At 48.9% G+C, this 16,437-nt stretch overlaps 1 protein-coding gene across 1 annotated transcript; it reads left to right on the top strand.

The window, feature by feature from the left end:
* Positions 1-1,518: 1,518 nt before the first annotated feature.
* LOC114673475 (uncharacterized) lies at positions 1,519-11,638 on the top strand. The gene is made up of 6 exons (XM_077973976.1): positions 1,519-1,597; positions 3,185-3,312; positions 3,813-3,976; positions 4,114-4,429; positions 9,524-9,635; positions 10,015-11,638. The coding sequence occupies exons 1-6, from the start codon at positions 1,519-1,521 to the stop codon at positions 10,227-10,229; spliced, it is 1,014 nt and encodes a 337-aa protein (XP_077830102.1). The 3' UTR covers positions 10,230-11,638.
* Positions 11,639-16,437: the final 4,799 nt, after the last annotated feature.

The raw sequence follows: 16,437 nt of genomic DNA, 5'->3' as shown, positions 1-16,437 counted from the left end.
TGGTAGGAATATAAGAGTTTAGAAACATTCTTCAATGCAGTGAGCATTGGCCTGCTGAACCTGTAATTTGTAACTCACTTTGAGAAACACCACTGGCAAGGAGTCAGCTGAGATTGGAGGTCACAATCTGGGGTCTCAGACCACATAAGGCCCACTAACCAGAGCTGCTGCTCAGACATGATTTTAATGCAGTGTTTTAAAAAACAATGTGAGTTAGTGATACCTCTTCTGAAACTGGGATATTGTTCCCAGTTCTAGCAGCTTTGAGTCTATATTCCTGTGTGAGAGTCATCAGCTGTGCTGAGTCACAGAAGCTGCTCACTTTAGAATCGGCTTGGTCTTCTGGCTGCCGTGGCCCCACCACACCTATGGTGGCCCCATGCTGTCAGTGGCTGACATGCCCCACTCATCTGGCTACATACCTGGCTCAGGTAGGCATTTGAGGTTGTGTTTCAAAGCCAGACTACAATATCTGGTTTTAAAAATGTTGTAGCTTAATTCGTTTTAATCCCACTCTTAAAATTCAAATGATTTCTTAAAGAAGACAACTAGATCTTGTTCTAGTATCTGTTGGATTTTATTTTGCTTCATAGACGCAAGCAGTTGGAAATGAGCAGTTCTGCATTATCCTTCCTAGATGCATGAAGACCTGTGATCCCCTTCTGGAGAAAGGAAAATGGAATCCATTTGCTACCATCACATGTTATCGAGGATTTACTATGTGTTATGAACTTTGAAGACAGTGTCTCATTTATTCTTCACACCAGCCCTGTGAAGAAGATATTATTAACCCATACTACAGAAAAGAGAATAAGTAACTTGCCAAGTCAAGTTGAAAGAGCTGATAAGTATGATGCAAACCAGGTTTGCCCAACATCAAGGTCCATGCTCTTAGCACTGTTTTAGCTGCTTCCCAAAGACAGGCAGCTCCTTTCTGACATGTGGAGCCTGTCTGGCATCTGTGGCTTCCCCAGAGCTAGCATTCAGCCCATCCCCTTAGTGTGTGCCCCAAAGAGGGATGTGAATCCCATCTCCCTCAGAAAACAGCAACAGACTGGATCCTGCCAAATCCTTCCAGTCTATCAAGTTGCTTGGCCAGTGGGATCCGATGGAATTCTGTGTCTTTCCAGAGACTACAAAGGGCAGAGTAGGTACAGATGGAGTCAGAAGTCTCCAGGGGAATACACACACAAAGGCAAATCGTGCTGACAACACTCGCCCTGCCCAGCACAGCTGCAGACAGATCCACAGCATAGATAAGACAACTACGTTTCCCACGCTGATATCACGGCCACTTGACCCAGAAAAACCAGTGCTGGAGGACTAAATGTTTCTATAGACAATGCTACTATTTATTCATCCATAAAACCCTCCATAGTTATGAAGCACCCACAATGTGCCAAGCTTAGGGAGTCCCCTAGGTGCTGTGGGTACAAAATGAAAACACTTTTCTTCTGCTTTTGAGATACCTCAGTCTAGAGGCCAAGAAAGATATATTAAGAATTATTATAAGACCACATGACACTCCCTCAATATCATTATACATTGAAGCGTCCTGGGAACAAAGAGCGGGAAGATTTAATTGTCTGGGAAGTGGGTAACTGAGAGAAGAAAAGACACAGCTTCAGAGAGGAAGTTTTGGTCTCATTACTAACTTGTTTTGGGAAGAGTATTATAATACCATCTGCTGTTGGCTGCCCAGCGTGAATTCTCCTTCCTTCCTTTGGGAAACCCCTTGTGGCTACAGAAATGGCCCTGACTGGCATGTGTCACTCACCTGGTCACAGCCCTGTCAGAGTGAACCGGTCCGGTCAGAGTGAACTTTACGTGTGTTATTCCGAATCTTGTCCCAGGCTCTTGTCCCAGTTTCTCTCTCTGTCTCTCTCTGTTTCTCGGGATCGACAATTTGAAAATCAAACACTTGAAAGTGTCAAGCATGGTGTCTCATGCCTGTAATTGCAGTACTTTGGGAGGCTGAGGCAGCAGACAATTTGAGCCCAGGAGATAGAGACCAGCCTGGGCAACATGATGAAACACCATCTCTACAAAAAAATACAAAAACGAGCTGAGTGTGTTGGCACATGCCTGTAGTCCAGCTACTTGGGAGGCTGAGGCAGGAGAATCACGAGCCCAAGAGGTTGAGGCTGCAGTGAGCTGTCATCATGCCACTACACTCCAGCCTGGGTGACAGAGTGAGACCCCATCAGAAAGAAAAAGGAAGGAAGGAAGAAAGGGAGGGAGGGAAGGAGGAAGGAAGGGAGGAAGGGAGGGAGAAGGAAGGAAGGAAGAGAGGGGAGGAAGGAAGGGAGGGAGGGAGAAGGAAGGAAGGAAGGGAGGGAAGGAGGGAGGGAGAAGGAAGAAAGGGAGGGAGGGAGGGAGAACGAAGGAAGGAAGGGAGGGAAAGAGGAAGGAAGGGAGGGAGGGAGAAGGAAGGAAGGGAGGGAAGGAGGAAGGAAGGGAGGGAGGGAGGGAGAAGGAAGGAAAGAAGGGAGGGAGGGAGGGAGAAGGAAGGAAGGGAGGGGGGGAGAAGGAAGGGAGGGAGGGAGGGAGAAGGAAAGAAAGAAGGGAGGGAGGGAGGGAGAAGGAAGGAAGGAACAGATGCAATTGTGAGCAGAAAGCTTGAGGACCCTGCAGGAGCCATTATATGATCCAGAAGACAGAGGCAGCTGAAGGAAAGCTAGGCTGAGCTGTGGGTCTACAGGCACACTGCTATTTTCTCTGAACTGGTTTAAGTTAGGTTTATTGTGGCTTGCAAACTAGAGGATCCCTAATGAATACAGGTCCTTTCTCTGTTTACTTGTCAACAAATTGGGATTCCGTTTATTTTTTACACAGAAATAATTATGGTTGCATGCTTTGGATTTTAGAAGGAATAATTACTGTTGCATACTACTTTGAATTCCCATAGTTTTACAGAAATCATACGTATAATTATCCAGTTATGAGATGGAGAAAGAGCTAGAACTGCCCTCCAGAGTGTCCGGTTGAATTCATTATCATTCCTCTGATACCACAGATGAGGGACGCGTTCTCTGACATGTTTACCTGGTCCTCATGGTTGAGACCATTCTGTGAATGACTGACAGGAATCTACATGGAGGTAGTGGTCAGCTCTATCAGGGGAAATCTAGAAGGATCCCTGAGCAAGTGATAATTAAGCGGCTCCTTCTACGATAAAATGCAGACCGCCAACAGGAAGAGGAGAGGAGTGTCGGAGACATCTATCTACTTGTGAACATGCAGAAAGGAGTAGAAAATGCAGCTGGTTTCCTGTGGTTGGGGCCCATAGGCTGGAAAGAGAGGGCCAGCGAGGTAGGAGCGGGGAGAGGGAGGGCTCAGGGCTGGCCGGCCCTGCAACCATGCTACCAGGTTGTAGGGGGACCACAGCAGACTCTGTTTCAGGAAGGATGAAGAGGATGAGACGGTCTGCAGAGCAATCTGCCGTTGAGCTATTGAAATAGAACAGAGGCCAGCTAACCGAGGGCTTGAATCCAGCGGTGGGGTAAGGGCGAGGGCAAGGAAGGGGTGAACCAGAGACTCACTAGGACAGAGAGGCTTGTCAGGGTGGGGCCGGGGAGGAGCGTGGGGCCCTTCTCTGGCTTCTGGCTCAGGTAATTGGGTGGGTGATAGTACCACTGCCAGGACAGGAAGATAAAGGAGCAATAAGTCTGACTTATGTAGAGTGAGGCGCCTGTAAGATACGTAAGTGGAGACGTCTCCTAAGGCTCCTGGGCTGGGGGAGAGATCTGGGTTAGGTCGGCAGAGGCTCTGACACTGACCAACATCCCTTCTGTGTCTTTCTCTTCGTCCAGAGCACAGTTACACTACAGTCTCCAGCCTCCCTGGCAGCTCTGCACAGCCACGTCTGCCCACGGGATGTGAGCAGAACAGATCTGCGCTGCTTGCAGGCGTGGCCCTGGGGAAACTTCCCACATACTCTCTGCATCCACCAGCTGCCTGGGAGCACTTGGAGGATGTGGGGGAGGACAGTGCCACAGGACTGAAGGAGCCGGCTCTCTTAGTGACTCTGGAGGGGGCCACCTCCTCCCCTTACTCCCTCCAACTCATAATGAACACCGAAGTGAGTGAAAAACAAAGTTGAAATGTGCTGAGCCACAGAAACTCAGGGCTGGTGACCGCGGTCCACCGGCCTGGACTGACCCAGCTGCAGGGGGTGACGGAGAGCGGTTTCCACACAAGGGGTGGTGGAGCTGCTCAGGACAAGTGTAGCCCAGGAGCAGAGGGCCCAGGATGGAAGCCCAGGCAGGGCTCGCTGAAGGCTGAGCCAACAGAAGAGACTGGGAAGACCAGCCAGAGGCGAGGGAGGAGGGCCCTGAAAGCCTGGGAGGTCCAGGAGGAAGAGGAGGTGCACGCCATCACGTGCTGGAGAGATGCCAGGCAGACTCGAAACAGGAAAGTGTCCGTGCAGGTCAGTGAGTCGCAGGTTGTGAGGAGCTTCCATGGGCTGGAGCAGAACCTAGTTTTAGAGGCCTGAGCAATGGGTAGGAGGTGAGGGGGAGTCAGTGGAAATCGGCATTTGAAGGAACTCAGCTACGAGACAAAGACATCGAGAAACAACTAGATGGAGGATCAAGGAGAAACATAGGAAGATAGGAGACATTGACACAAGCCTATCAATCACAGAGCTAAAGGCTGACCGTCCCCGAGGAGGCAAGAGGAAATTGGAGTCACACACAGGAGGAGAATCACGGTCTTCTCAGAGAAAGGGCAAGAGAACGAAGGTCGGTGAAAAGATAAGTCAGTCTGCAGGTGTTGGGAAACTTAACATCCCTCCTCCCAACCAAATTTGTCCTCTGTGAACAGGGAAGTGGGGATCTGCCCAGAAAGTTCAGATGGCAAGGACTGCAAGGGAGTTTGAGAAAAGCAATCAAGCTAGAATCACACCCAAGATTTGAGGAAAGCAGTGTTGAAGTCAAAGAATCTTCATTCCAACAGGAAATTCAGACCTTGAAGAATCCTCGCAGTCTCTACAGCAGCCTTTGCCCCCAGATAAGGTAACCTGGAGACCAGGGTCTAGGGCTGGCAGTCCAGGCTGTGCGGAAGGCAGGATGGACCTGGATGAGATGAGAGATCACGGAGTTGCTGATCGAGGTAGTTTGCAGAGAGAGAATGGGGGCCTGAACTCCAGCCATGGTCTAAGGGCAGGCAGGGGTGGAACTTAAAAACATGAAAGCTGTTAGTAAGACTAAGTGGCCAGCTAGATGTGAGGGTTAGGACCTTGGTCTTGGGTGGGTACCTGCGACAGAAAGTGTGGCCTTGGGAGACTCTTCCATCCCAGCAGATGCTGACACCCACACCATTACACAACAAAATCACATTACATAGGAGCAAAAGAGCAGTCTCTAAACCGCCTCTAGTTCTACCCACTCTCTTCTGTTACAGGGACACTGAACCCCAGGGACATAAAGTCACTTATCCATAGCACAGAGTTAATGACCAAGCCAGCATTGGAACCACAAGTGATTGTAGGAGAAAGAGAAAAGAGTCCATGAGAGGGGGAAGAAGAGAGGAGGGGCATTCATCCATTCGTTCCTCCACTTCTTCATTCAGCAAGTAAGGACAGCCTTTTAGCCACTGGGGCCCCAAACGTGAATATAAATATGACCTGGCATCTGCCTTGAAGGAACTTCTAGCCAGGGAGGGGACGTCACGTGTGCAGCACACAGGGTGGGATGTGGAGGAGGAAATGGTCACTTCTGCCTGAGCTGCTGGAAGATGAGTACCAGGAAAAGCTTCCAAAAAGAAGCCACTTGGGCCAGGCGCCACGGCTCACGCCTGTAATCCCAGCACTTTGGGAGGCCGAGGTGGGTGGATCACTTGAGGTCAGCAGTTTGAGACAAGCCTGGCAAACATGGTGAAACCCCGTCTCTACTAAAACTATAAAAATTAACCGAGTGTGGTGGTGCATGCCTACAGTCCCAGCCACTAGGGAGGCTGAGGTGGGAGGATCGCTTGAACCTGGGAGACGGAGGTTGCTGTGAGCCGAGATGGTGCCACTGCACTCCAGCCTGGGCGACAAAGTGAGACCCTGTCTCAAAAACAAAAACAAGCCACCTGAACTGAGTGTGGAAAGATGCAGGGGACTCAGTGGAAGAGGCCATCTCAGCAGAGAGAGTGGGGATGCCGGGCCTGGCGGGTGGGCGAGGGGGATTGTGTCTGAGCAGTTTGAGAAGGAAAGTGGCCCTCCATTAAGCAGGTGAGCAGATGAATGCTTCTTGGACGCCATGTTTGGGTTGGGTGGGGAATGTAGGAGACAACTCTCAGAGAGCTCCGGGTGTAGCAGGTGGCATGGTTTTGTCCCTGGTGGACCTGGCAGATGCCCATCGGCCAGTGGAGAGGGGAGTGAGCTACCCAAGTCACTCAGCCTAGAAGTGGGGGAGGCAGAGCTTGGAACAGACCTACTGGGCTTCAGGACTAGGGCGGCCCACGCTACCACACAACAGCACTGAGGGCTCTGGATCCGAGACAAGTCAGGCTCATAAATAACGCAAATGAGAAGCGACAGCGCTAACATCTAGGAGGGAGCGTGCTGAGGGAGGAATGATTCACTCCAGCTGGGAAGGGGCATCCTAGGTGGGGTCTTGAGGGCCGCGGGGGCCTTTGACAGACAGAGAGGATTGGGAGTCACAGAGTGGCAAGAGCTCTCTACTGGGGACACTATTAATTATTCTGATGGAATTTCTTCCTTAGGGAGGGAGCGTCCATGGGTTTCAAAGCAATGAGCAGCCGAAATCTACATTTCCTTGAGCTGTGGCTCCGCTGGTGGGCCCAGCCCTCATTCTCTAACCTGCCAGAGTCAGTGATTCAGAAGGGCATGTGGGTATTGTTTTTCCTCTTTGTTTGGCACTTAACATTTTTTTTTTCCGAGGCAGAGTCTCACCCAGTCGCCCAGGCTGGAGTGCAGTGGTGCGATCTTGGCTCACTGCAACCTTGACCTTCTGGGCTCAATCAGTGCTGAGTAGCTGGGCATACAGGCATGCACCACCAAGTCTGGCTAATTTTTTGATTTATTTTTTATTTTTTATTTTTGTAGAGACAGGGATCTCTCCATGTTGCCCAGGCTGGTCCCGAACTCCTGAGCTCAAGCGATACTCCTGCTTAAGTGTTGAAATTATAGACATGAGCCACTTTGCCCAGCCCTAGCACTTTGTTGACGCTAAATAAGTATCTGTTGAATGAATGAATGAATGAATGAATGGAAAAGGGATATGCAAAAATATCTCTATCCTTCCACTATTAGGGAAATCTTTTGTAACTTTGAGATTATAAAACAGAAGATTTGGTTTACCTACAGGGCCCAACATTTAGCTTCTTTCTCTGAGGTTCTTAATTTTTTTGTGTGTCACAAACCCCTTTGGTGTCTGGTAAAACCTATAGAACCCCTTAGAATGAAGTTTTAAATGTTAAAAGATGAATGTATGGGATCACAAAGAAAACATTTCTATTGAAATACAGTTATCTGAATATTTTAAGAAATGCATAGATATACTTGTTCATTAACACATTAAATAACAAGATCTGTCAGGTCTCATTAATTACTGTAATTTCAAAGCCATGATGAGCTTAATGACATTTAAAAATCTCTGCAACAACTGTAATAGATCTAAAAATATCTATGATTTTCTTCTGTTGACAAAGTCACAAAACTGCTAACACTAGTATGGCCTGTTGCCTGCTCCATTTATCATCTAAGTGACAACTAAAGATTAGTGCAACAAAGATGCCTTTTTTTTTCCCCATCCAAATTTATGAAGCCGCTGAATTCCATCCCTGGTTATGAACTTCCTCAGCACCCTTACCTGCTATTCTTGCAAAGGCCGTGGTCGCTGAGGAAGAGGCGTACCTGAGACCAGGTCCTCCTGAGCCTGTGAGTGAAACCACTGTGGGAAGGTCAGGTGGGGAAACCCAGTTACTGGAGTTGAGAATAATTTTGGTTCTTTGGTTGCAGAAGGAAATGGTAGAGACAAGTCATTTGCTTTGCCTAAGACCGTGCAGGATTTGTCTCCAGAAAAAAATGACTGGGCTCAGAAGCTCTAATGGGTTGAATAGGCTCCTGGCTTGGTGGCTTTTATCAGGCCTCAACTCTGGATTTTCTCCTTTCTCCTCGGCAGACAAGAGCTCAGTGAAACCCTGGGATAAACACCTTAGCAGTCAGTTGAAGCATTTTGTTTGTTTGCCTATTTGTCTTCTGGGCTGTGTATCAAATTAGAGATGAGGAGGAAAGACCAATAAAACCTCGAGTTGATTGAGAGTGTGTGGAAACACACAGGACTTCCGCATTTGGCTTCACATTTCTTCACGGCGGTTTGGCAACGTATACCCCAAACCTTAAATCTGTGCATACACTTCGGTCTAGTAATCCGGCTGCTACAATGTTTTCTTAAGAAAATAATTATTTTTCATAAAGATATGTCTACAAAATTTTTATTGGTATTTTAAACAATAATAAAAAAATAGAATATTAAAACACAAACAATCCAAGCAAAAGAAGAAAAAAAGAAGAAACCATTTGCAACATATTACAAAAAGTGCAAAACCAAATGCTGCCAAGATTCAAAAGAGTATTACAGTACAACAGCAATTTGGAAAGCTAAAACAAATATACATCAAAAATGCTAGAAGCACTTACACGAAATGTTAACAGTGGTCATCTTTGCCTGGTGGGACTCCTGATGAGTATTATTTCCTCCATGTGCTCTTCTAGGTTTTCTAAAGTTCTTGCAGTGCGCATGTATTATGTAGCTCAGCTAAATGTGTTTATTTTTGAGAATATGAATGCTAAGTTCGTGTCTGAAAGAAGGACCAGTGCATTTGCTCCAAAAAATCATTTCTTCACAAAATTAGAGCTCAATTCAAATCTATCATCTGTCTCCTAACAGTGTGAATTCAATAAGACAACCTGGTTTTGGCGGGGGGTGGTGGGGTTGTTTGTTTCTGAGACAGACTCTCCCTCTGTCACCCGGGCTGGAGTGCAGTGGCAGGATCCTTGATCCTCAATGAGATAACTTGGAAAGGTCTGGATGGGAGTTGACCTGGTGGCTCCCGTCTTGAGGCTCCTCCTGCCACTAAATAAGGGCAGCAAGATGTGAAGCAGGTCCTGCCCAGCTCTCCCATTTACTGTTGTTATAAGCAAGCAAGGCTTCTGGGCTGCCATCTGCACTGTGACGTGGACATGAGAGTGGTGAGTGTCTCCTGGGGCTTAAGGACTACTGGGCTCATTGGACCCCTCCACACTCCAGAGCTCTCACTTCCTCCTTCTCACCTGGAGGAGGCAGGCATGGCAGCAGGAGGACCCAGGTGACTCCGGCAGGGAATATAGGCTCATCTCGCTAAAACTGTAGCCTTCTGGAATTCGCTAACTTTACATGTTTGAAATTCCTGATGCTCTGCTTCGGCCTTACAAACCTTTCCTTTCAGAGGCTGATCACATCTCAGTTGTAAATAATATTTAGGGTACCTTTGTGCCTTCACTATACAAATCTCCAGCTGTCGTTTTCATCAGACAGAGCAAATCATTTGTGGCTCCCTCCAGGACCACTGGGCCCCTCTCTGCTCCACCATCAACAGGCAGATTCCAACCATTCTTCCCAGTGTGGCCGAGGGAGGCCCTTCAGGTGAGGATGAAGGAGGGACTGATCCTGGGTTCCGCGGAGGCCCCGCTCGGGTGATGCTGGAGGCAGAAGGGAGCTGGGTTTTGATGAGGGAGGAGTTGGTCAGGAGTGGTTGTCACAGGCGCAGCAACGAGTAGCCCATGCAGGGCAGGCGGAGAGCCCTGCAGAAATGAGCTGGCCCGATTGTGTGCGGCGCTGATCGGTAGGGTTTTACGCCTGTGCTAGTCAGGGTTCTCCAGAGAAACAGAACCAATGGGATACATATACATACACATACACATACACATACACATACACATACACATACACATACACATACACATACATAAGAGGGGAAAATAAGAGGGGATATATTACAGGAGTGTGGCTTATGTGATTATAGAGGCTGAGAAATCCCACGATCTGCTGTCTGCAAGCTGGAGGACCCCAGAAGCTGGTGGTGTAATTCAGCACGAGTCTGAAGGCTTGAAAACCCGGCGCTCCGACATCCAAAGTCAGGAGAAGATGGATACATCAGCTCAAGCAGAGAGAGCGAACTCTTCCTTCCTCTGTCTTGGTTCTACTCCGGCCCTCAGTGGACTGGGTGAGGCCCACTGACACTGGGGAGGGCCACCTACTTTACTCAGCTCACCAATTCAAATGCTGATCATTTCCAGAAACCCTCACAGACACTCCCGGAAATCATGCTTTACCATCCATCTGGACATCCCTTAGCCCAGTCAAGTTGACCCGTCAAATTAAGGATCACAACACCTCTCATTCTTTCCTTCACTCCACCCATGCATCTGTATGTGATGAGATCTCTGTGAAACTACTCTGTATACTGTATAGCTCTAGATACCATAACATAGTTCCCACTGCCTGGGAGCAGAGAAAGGCAAGTAAACAATGATCATCTAGAGAAAGTCCTGGGTGAGTGTGAGTTTAAGGGGCAGCCCGCTGGAGCTAAAGAGGAAGTGACTAGCTCTGCTGGAGATGAGGGGAGGGAGGGAATACCAAGGGGAAGGAAGGAAGAGAGGTGTAAAAGCAGAGCCACGTGAATCGGGACAGCCTGTCAGGGAACTGGGTCTTGCAGCCAAAGCCGAGGCTGCTCACCATAGAAGAGGCTGGCAACATGGCAGGCGGCAGGCTCCGGGGCCACCAAGAGAACTGAGGCAGGCAGGCGAGCCTGCGCCCAGACTCCCCTTTAGGAATCCCATGTTGATGTTCGTGAGGCAGTGTGGGTTAGAGGCCAGAGCCTGGGCAGGGGCCACAGCTGATACTGCAGCACAGAGGCCACTTGGACAGCTGTAGCCATGTGCACTGGCAGGAGGGAGCGGGTCTGAGAAATATTTAGGAATGAAAGGGTGGATGGAATATGATGGGTTGGGAAAGGAAGGGAGAGCCAAAAACGACTGGTACTGTGCGGGCAACCTGCGTGCTCCGGGTCACGAAGCTGAGTTCAGTTTTGAGGTGGTTATGGGACAGCCCTGCGGGGAAACCAGCAGTTGGTCGTTGGGATTTAGAGCTGGAGATAGGGAGGAGCCTGGGCTGCTGCTGAGCTTCACGGATAACACTGTCCTGGGGAAGGGGTCCTGCCGCATCCCAGTGCACTGCCTATAACTGTGGGCAGTTCTTTTCCTCTCTCTGTGCCCTGGCTTCCTCCTCTGTAGTGTGGAATGCATTAGGTTGGTGAGGATTGAATGAGCCACGCTCAGTGCGTGTTAGCTATTGTTATGACCGTTTGGGACTCTACAGGTCGTAAGTGGTGGCTGAAACCTTAGGTGGATGCGACAGCCCAGGAAGAGAATTGTGAGCGAGCGGGGAGAGGCCCCGGGACAGCGATGAGCCTCGGCGGGGAAGAAAGTTTTCTCACTCTGATTTTGAGTGTGATGCAGAGGGGCTGTGGTTTAAAATCTCTTTAAAATAAATTCTCACCAGACCTATAGCTAAGCATATAAAAAACTGAGTTTTACAAGCAATCTGAATTAAACATTTACTCATGATGTTTCTGAATGAATAAAGCGATACAGTAAACACTGTTCAGGACACTTGGAAGCACCTGGGGACCCTGCTGAGACCACGCCTCGCTGGTAAGGAGCTGCGTGACATTGGGGAGTCACTGTGCGCTCTGAGCCTGAGTATATTCACTGTAAAATGAGTCGGTTGGATTAGAATCATTGCTTGGGTTCCTTTCAGCTCTGGGTCTAGCTTTTTTTTTCTTCTTCTTCGAGATGGAGTCCTGCTCTGTTGCCCAGGCTGGAATGCAATGGCACGGTCTCGGCTCACTGCAACCTCCACCTACCAGACTCAAGCGATTCTCTTGTCTCAGCCTCCAGAGTAGCTGGGATTACAGATGCCTGCCACCATGCCGGCCTAATTTTTGTATTTTTTAGTAGAGACAGGGTATCACTATGTTGGCCAGGCTGGTCTCGAACTCCTGACCTTAGGCGATCAGCCTGCCTCGGCTTCCCAAAGTGCTGGGATTACAGGCGTGAGCCACCGCTCCTGGCAGGATCTAGCTTTAAGGGCAACCAAATGTGAACCTGGTTTTAGTTACCCGATATACTTGGAAGTTAAATGCCAGGTCTTCTTTAAAAGCATGGATATAGAGGGCAGGCGGGAGGGGACAGTGGAGTGGGCGGCGCTCAAGTCTAGGAGTCTAGGGCAACACTGACTCTGACCCTGGCTGGTTCCCAGTGTTACCAGAAGGGAGGGTCGGTGGGTCGCTCGGTCGGCAGCCCAACCTGGGACCCGGCGTGAGGGCCCCTGTGCTGGAGGCACGCACACTCCCATGACCACTGCAAACACAGTCGCTACCCTTGTGTTTCCAGTCAGTTGAGGAAGCGAGATAGTGAACAAGTCCCAGAAATGAATGAAAAAATTCTAAGGCCATAGGCGAGTCACTGAATTTCTCTGGGCCTCAGTTTCCTTCCGTGTAAGATGGGATATAAATGTTTAATTCAAGGGCTATTATGAGAGTAAATGTGCTAATATAGTTTATTTATTAGTATTTGACGGGACTTGTGGAGATACATTCAGTACCAGGAGAGTTAATAAATGAGGACAGAGTGGTCAGTTATCAGAAGATGAAGGCAGGGTGAATGCATCTTCAAACTGCACAATGATGGCCCCCAAGAGTTGCAGCAGTGGGCTGCAAATTCAGCTCCTGTTTCCAAGCTATGAAAGAAAGAAGGAAAGATGATCAGGCTGATGCTATCGCTTCTGGCTTAGAGTGTTTCAACGGCTTCCTGTGGCTCTTAGATAAAATCCCAGCCCCTTATTCTGTCTCACACACTCCTCTCCTGTTGCCAGTTCTTCGGTTCCACAGCATGGAGAAACCAAATTTCTCCATTTCTGGGGCCAGCTGTGTGCGTGCTGTCTCATTCTTCATTCCCAGCTCTGCTCACCAACCCTTTCCTCTGTGACTCTTCTCCGCCCTGGGTCAGTCGCCGGCTCCACTCCGGAGGCTTCCTCGTGTGCTCCCCTTGCCTGCCTGTAAATGTGGGCCTGTCTTCTCTATAGTCACCACTCTGTCCCTCTCAGGGTGCTTGACACAGAGTAGGCGTTTGGGAAATGTCGGTAGAATGAGTGGATCTGCTGAAAGTACACAGTTTTCCCCATCCTGAGATCTGCATGTCAGGATCCCCCCGGATCTTCAGAAAGACGGAGCCACGTGACGTGGTGGACACACCGCCTGGCGCAGGGCCTGTCTGCTCGGATTGCAAAAATGGTGATCTAAGAGGAACGAAGGAGGCTGGTGGAGAAACAATTTGAGATGATGAGCCCTGAAGTGGAAGTTTACTGAAAGCAGGGAGGGAAAGGAGAAGGGGGAAACAGTGAGTTTTAAGGTAGTTTACACAAAACGTGCAAAGGGCGTATTAGGAAGCCTGCTGTCTATGACCACTGCCTGTAAGGTACATCTGTAAAAGTTAATGAGGTTTTTGGAAGTAAACAAAAGGTCAGCCCAAGCAAAGAGAAAGCTGAGGACAGTACAAACCCGTAGAGTGAGGGGACACATTTTAAGACAAAGATCACAAAGGTGAAGGGCCAGTGACTAGTCATGAATTATCCACAGTGTAGACAGATAACAGGAAATCAGAAGTTCACATGGTAAAAACTTTTCAGACATGTTGAGCTGGGAAAATGGTATATATGGTAAACCTCAAGGTAAAATATCGCCAGAGCCTTGAAAAGTCATAGCAACCACTCCACACAGCATTTCACAACTAGACAGTGCTCCAAAGATCTTCGTCTCCTCTCTCTCTCTCTCTCTCTCTCTCTCTCTCTCTCTCTCTCTCTCTCTCTCTCTCTCTGTCTCTGTCTCTCTCTCTCACTGTTACTCTGCCACATTGGAGAGAGCTGCTTCAAGACAGTAGAGCATGTCCTTTTCAGGCATCTTCTATAGTAATGATTCCAGAATTTTCACACCATACTCACTTGCTGAATTAAATTGGATTCAAAGGATTGGAGATGTGTAGTTTTCACATGTAGGGAAGACATGCTATTTAATGATACAGGTCATGATTTCAGGTAGTTTAAAAAGAATTATTGGCCAGGCGTAGTGGCTCACACCTGTAATCCCAGCACTTTGGGAGGCTGAGGAGGGTGGGTCACTTGAGGCCAGGAGTTTGAGACCAGCCTGGCCAACATGGTGAAGCCCTGTCTCTACTAAAAATACAAAAATTAGCTGGGCGTGGTGGTGCTTGCCTGTAATCCCAGCTACTCTGAAGGTGGAGGCAGGAGAATTGCTTGAACCCTGGAGGCAGAGGTTGCAGTGATCCGTGATCATGCCACTACACTCCAGCCTGGGCAACAGAGTGAGACTCCGTCTCCAAACAAACAAACAAACAAACAAAACAAAAAATTACCCACTCACACAAAAATTACCACTTGTAAAAATGTTTTTTTGCCAATTAAAAAATGATCCAGAGCCTACGTGAAAAAAAAAAAAAACCTTAGGACTTCAAGACAATACTGTTTTCCATGTGAGCCATCACAGTGAGATGACTTCGAGGAAGATCCTCAGGCCCCAGGGACTGCGTTCATAAAAGTGTATGATGGTGACTTCCTCCATTGGAGTATTGTTCTGTTGTGGGCCGTGTCTTCTATAGGACATGGATAAACTCAGAATGCTTTCAGGGAAGGCGATCAGGAAGGAGAAGACCCTCAAAGTTATGAGATGTGGGAAAAAACGGAAGCAAGATTCCATTCATGCCACCATCCACCTTCCCACCCAAACCAGAACCTTGCTACTAATTGTAGACTCTTGTACTTTACTCAGTTCCTCCGGGATCCAGGCACCACTCTCCATTCCCCAGTGTTCTCAGCTGAGTTCTGGTGCCTGCTGTGTCTCCCGCAGCTTCCTCTGGGCTGGCTCACCTCCACCCATCTTCCATACAGCTCTCAGAGGGAGCTTTCTAAGATGCACCTCTGTGTGTGTCCCCTCTGTTAAAATCCTTAATAAATACTCATGCATTCCCCATCTGATCCAAGCCTTTCATGATCTGACCCACACTTACTGTGACAACCTCCTCCTAGGTCCCCAGTCACAGGCACCTTGGGTTCTGGTCAGGTCATATGCCCAGCAGGTTCCTCACCAGGCTAAGTGCCTTCTCCTTTCCATGCTTCTGCACCTGCAGGGCGTGCTAGGACAGAAATTCAGCTTCAAGACTGCAAGGAGAGAAACTCACATTCAAAAAGAGAAACGATCAACAAGCATACAGTAGTATACGCCCAATAGAAGGTAACCCTCAGTGAAAAACGTGGCCCAGTAAAATTTCTGTCCCAACGCAATTTTTCCTAAGTTGAATATGTATGCTTACTGGGATAGGGAGGAGACGGCAGAACAGTTCTAACTGTACAGCCCCTCAGTCTCCTGAATTCAGAGGCAAGAGACAGTTTTTGTCACTAGTGGAAGATCCCCAGGGAAGACTCTGAGAACCTGTGGCCAGGGAATAGGCGCATACTCTGATTTGCTACCCTGTACCAGAGATGGTCCGCACTGTTCTGAGATCCTACTAGGACCACGTGGAGGGAGGGAAGCAGGGAAGGCGGCTCTTCAAATGAAAGGATGCTTGGAGACAGAACACTGGACTTCTTTCTTGCAAGCCTTCCCTAACCTCCCCTGGCCTTCCCCAGAAGTCAAGCGCTTCCTCCTGGGTGCTTCTGGAAGTTCTCATTAATACCTCTCTTCCAGGATGAGTTACGGCACCACTGTGGTTTTTCTGATGATGTGCCTTCTCATCCATCCAATACAAGTTCTCAGTAGGCAGCGATTTTGTCTGTCTGCCCTCCATATCCACCCTCTACCCTCTACCCGCTGCTCTCCCATGTGGATGGCAGCCTGGGGTCCTGTGCCCTCTGGCTTCTGGGGGCATTTGGCCAATGCAGCTCATCATCAGTGGGAGATGAGAGCTGCTCTCCGTCTCTCTGGCAGCTTCCCTACAGGGTTCCTGTGAGCTGGTGGCCTCCTGACTAAAGGCGACAGCCTCTCTCTCAGGAAGTCCCCCCGACGTAGCTTCAGGTTCTGGAAGCAGCTCCCTTCCCTCAGCCCTGCCCGCCTTGTTCTGCTGTTCATGGCTCTGAAAGTCTGCACTATCTCTTTAGGGTTCCCTATACTCTGCCCACACTGAATAAATAGCTCCTTTATTAAACTCTCCTCCGACGACCCAATCGGGGTGTGCCCTCCACCGCCCTGGGTCCTGCCTGGACTATGACACACAGTGTCCTGTTCATCTTCATTGCCCCAGGATCCAGCTCTGTGCCTTCCACACCACAGGCACTGAATAAGCTCATGGATTATGGAATGATTAAACATAGGAGA

This window comes from Macaca mulatta, chromosome 17, assembly GCF_049350105.2.
Source record: "Macaca mulatta isolate MMU2019108-1 chromosome 17, T2T-MMU8v2.0, whole genome shotgun sequence".
In the NCBI taxonomy this organism is placed as follows: Eukaryota; Metazoa; Chordata; class Mammalia; order Primates; family Cercopithecidae; genus Macaca; species Macaca mulatta.
This window is presented reverse-complemented; position numbering and strand designations above follow the sequence as displayed.

What these genes read in the sequence shown, in the direction of transcription:
- LOC114673475 (XM_077973976.1), top strand. Translation starts at nt 1,519, where the DNA reads ATGACACTCCCTCAATATCATTATACATTGAAGCGTCCTGGGAACAAA. An exon ending in TTTAATTGTCTGGGAAGTGG is followed by an intron (nt 1,598 to 3,184) that starts GTAACTGAGAGA and finishes GATAAAATGCAG; the next exon opens with ACCGCCAACAGGAAGAGGAG. An exon ending in GGAAAGAGAGGGCCAGCGAG is followed by an intron (nt 3,313 to 3,812) that starts GTAGGAGCGGGG and finishes CTCTTCGTCCAG; the next exon opens with AGCACAGTTACACTACAGTC.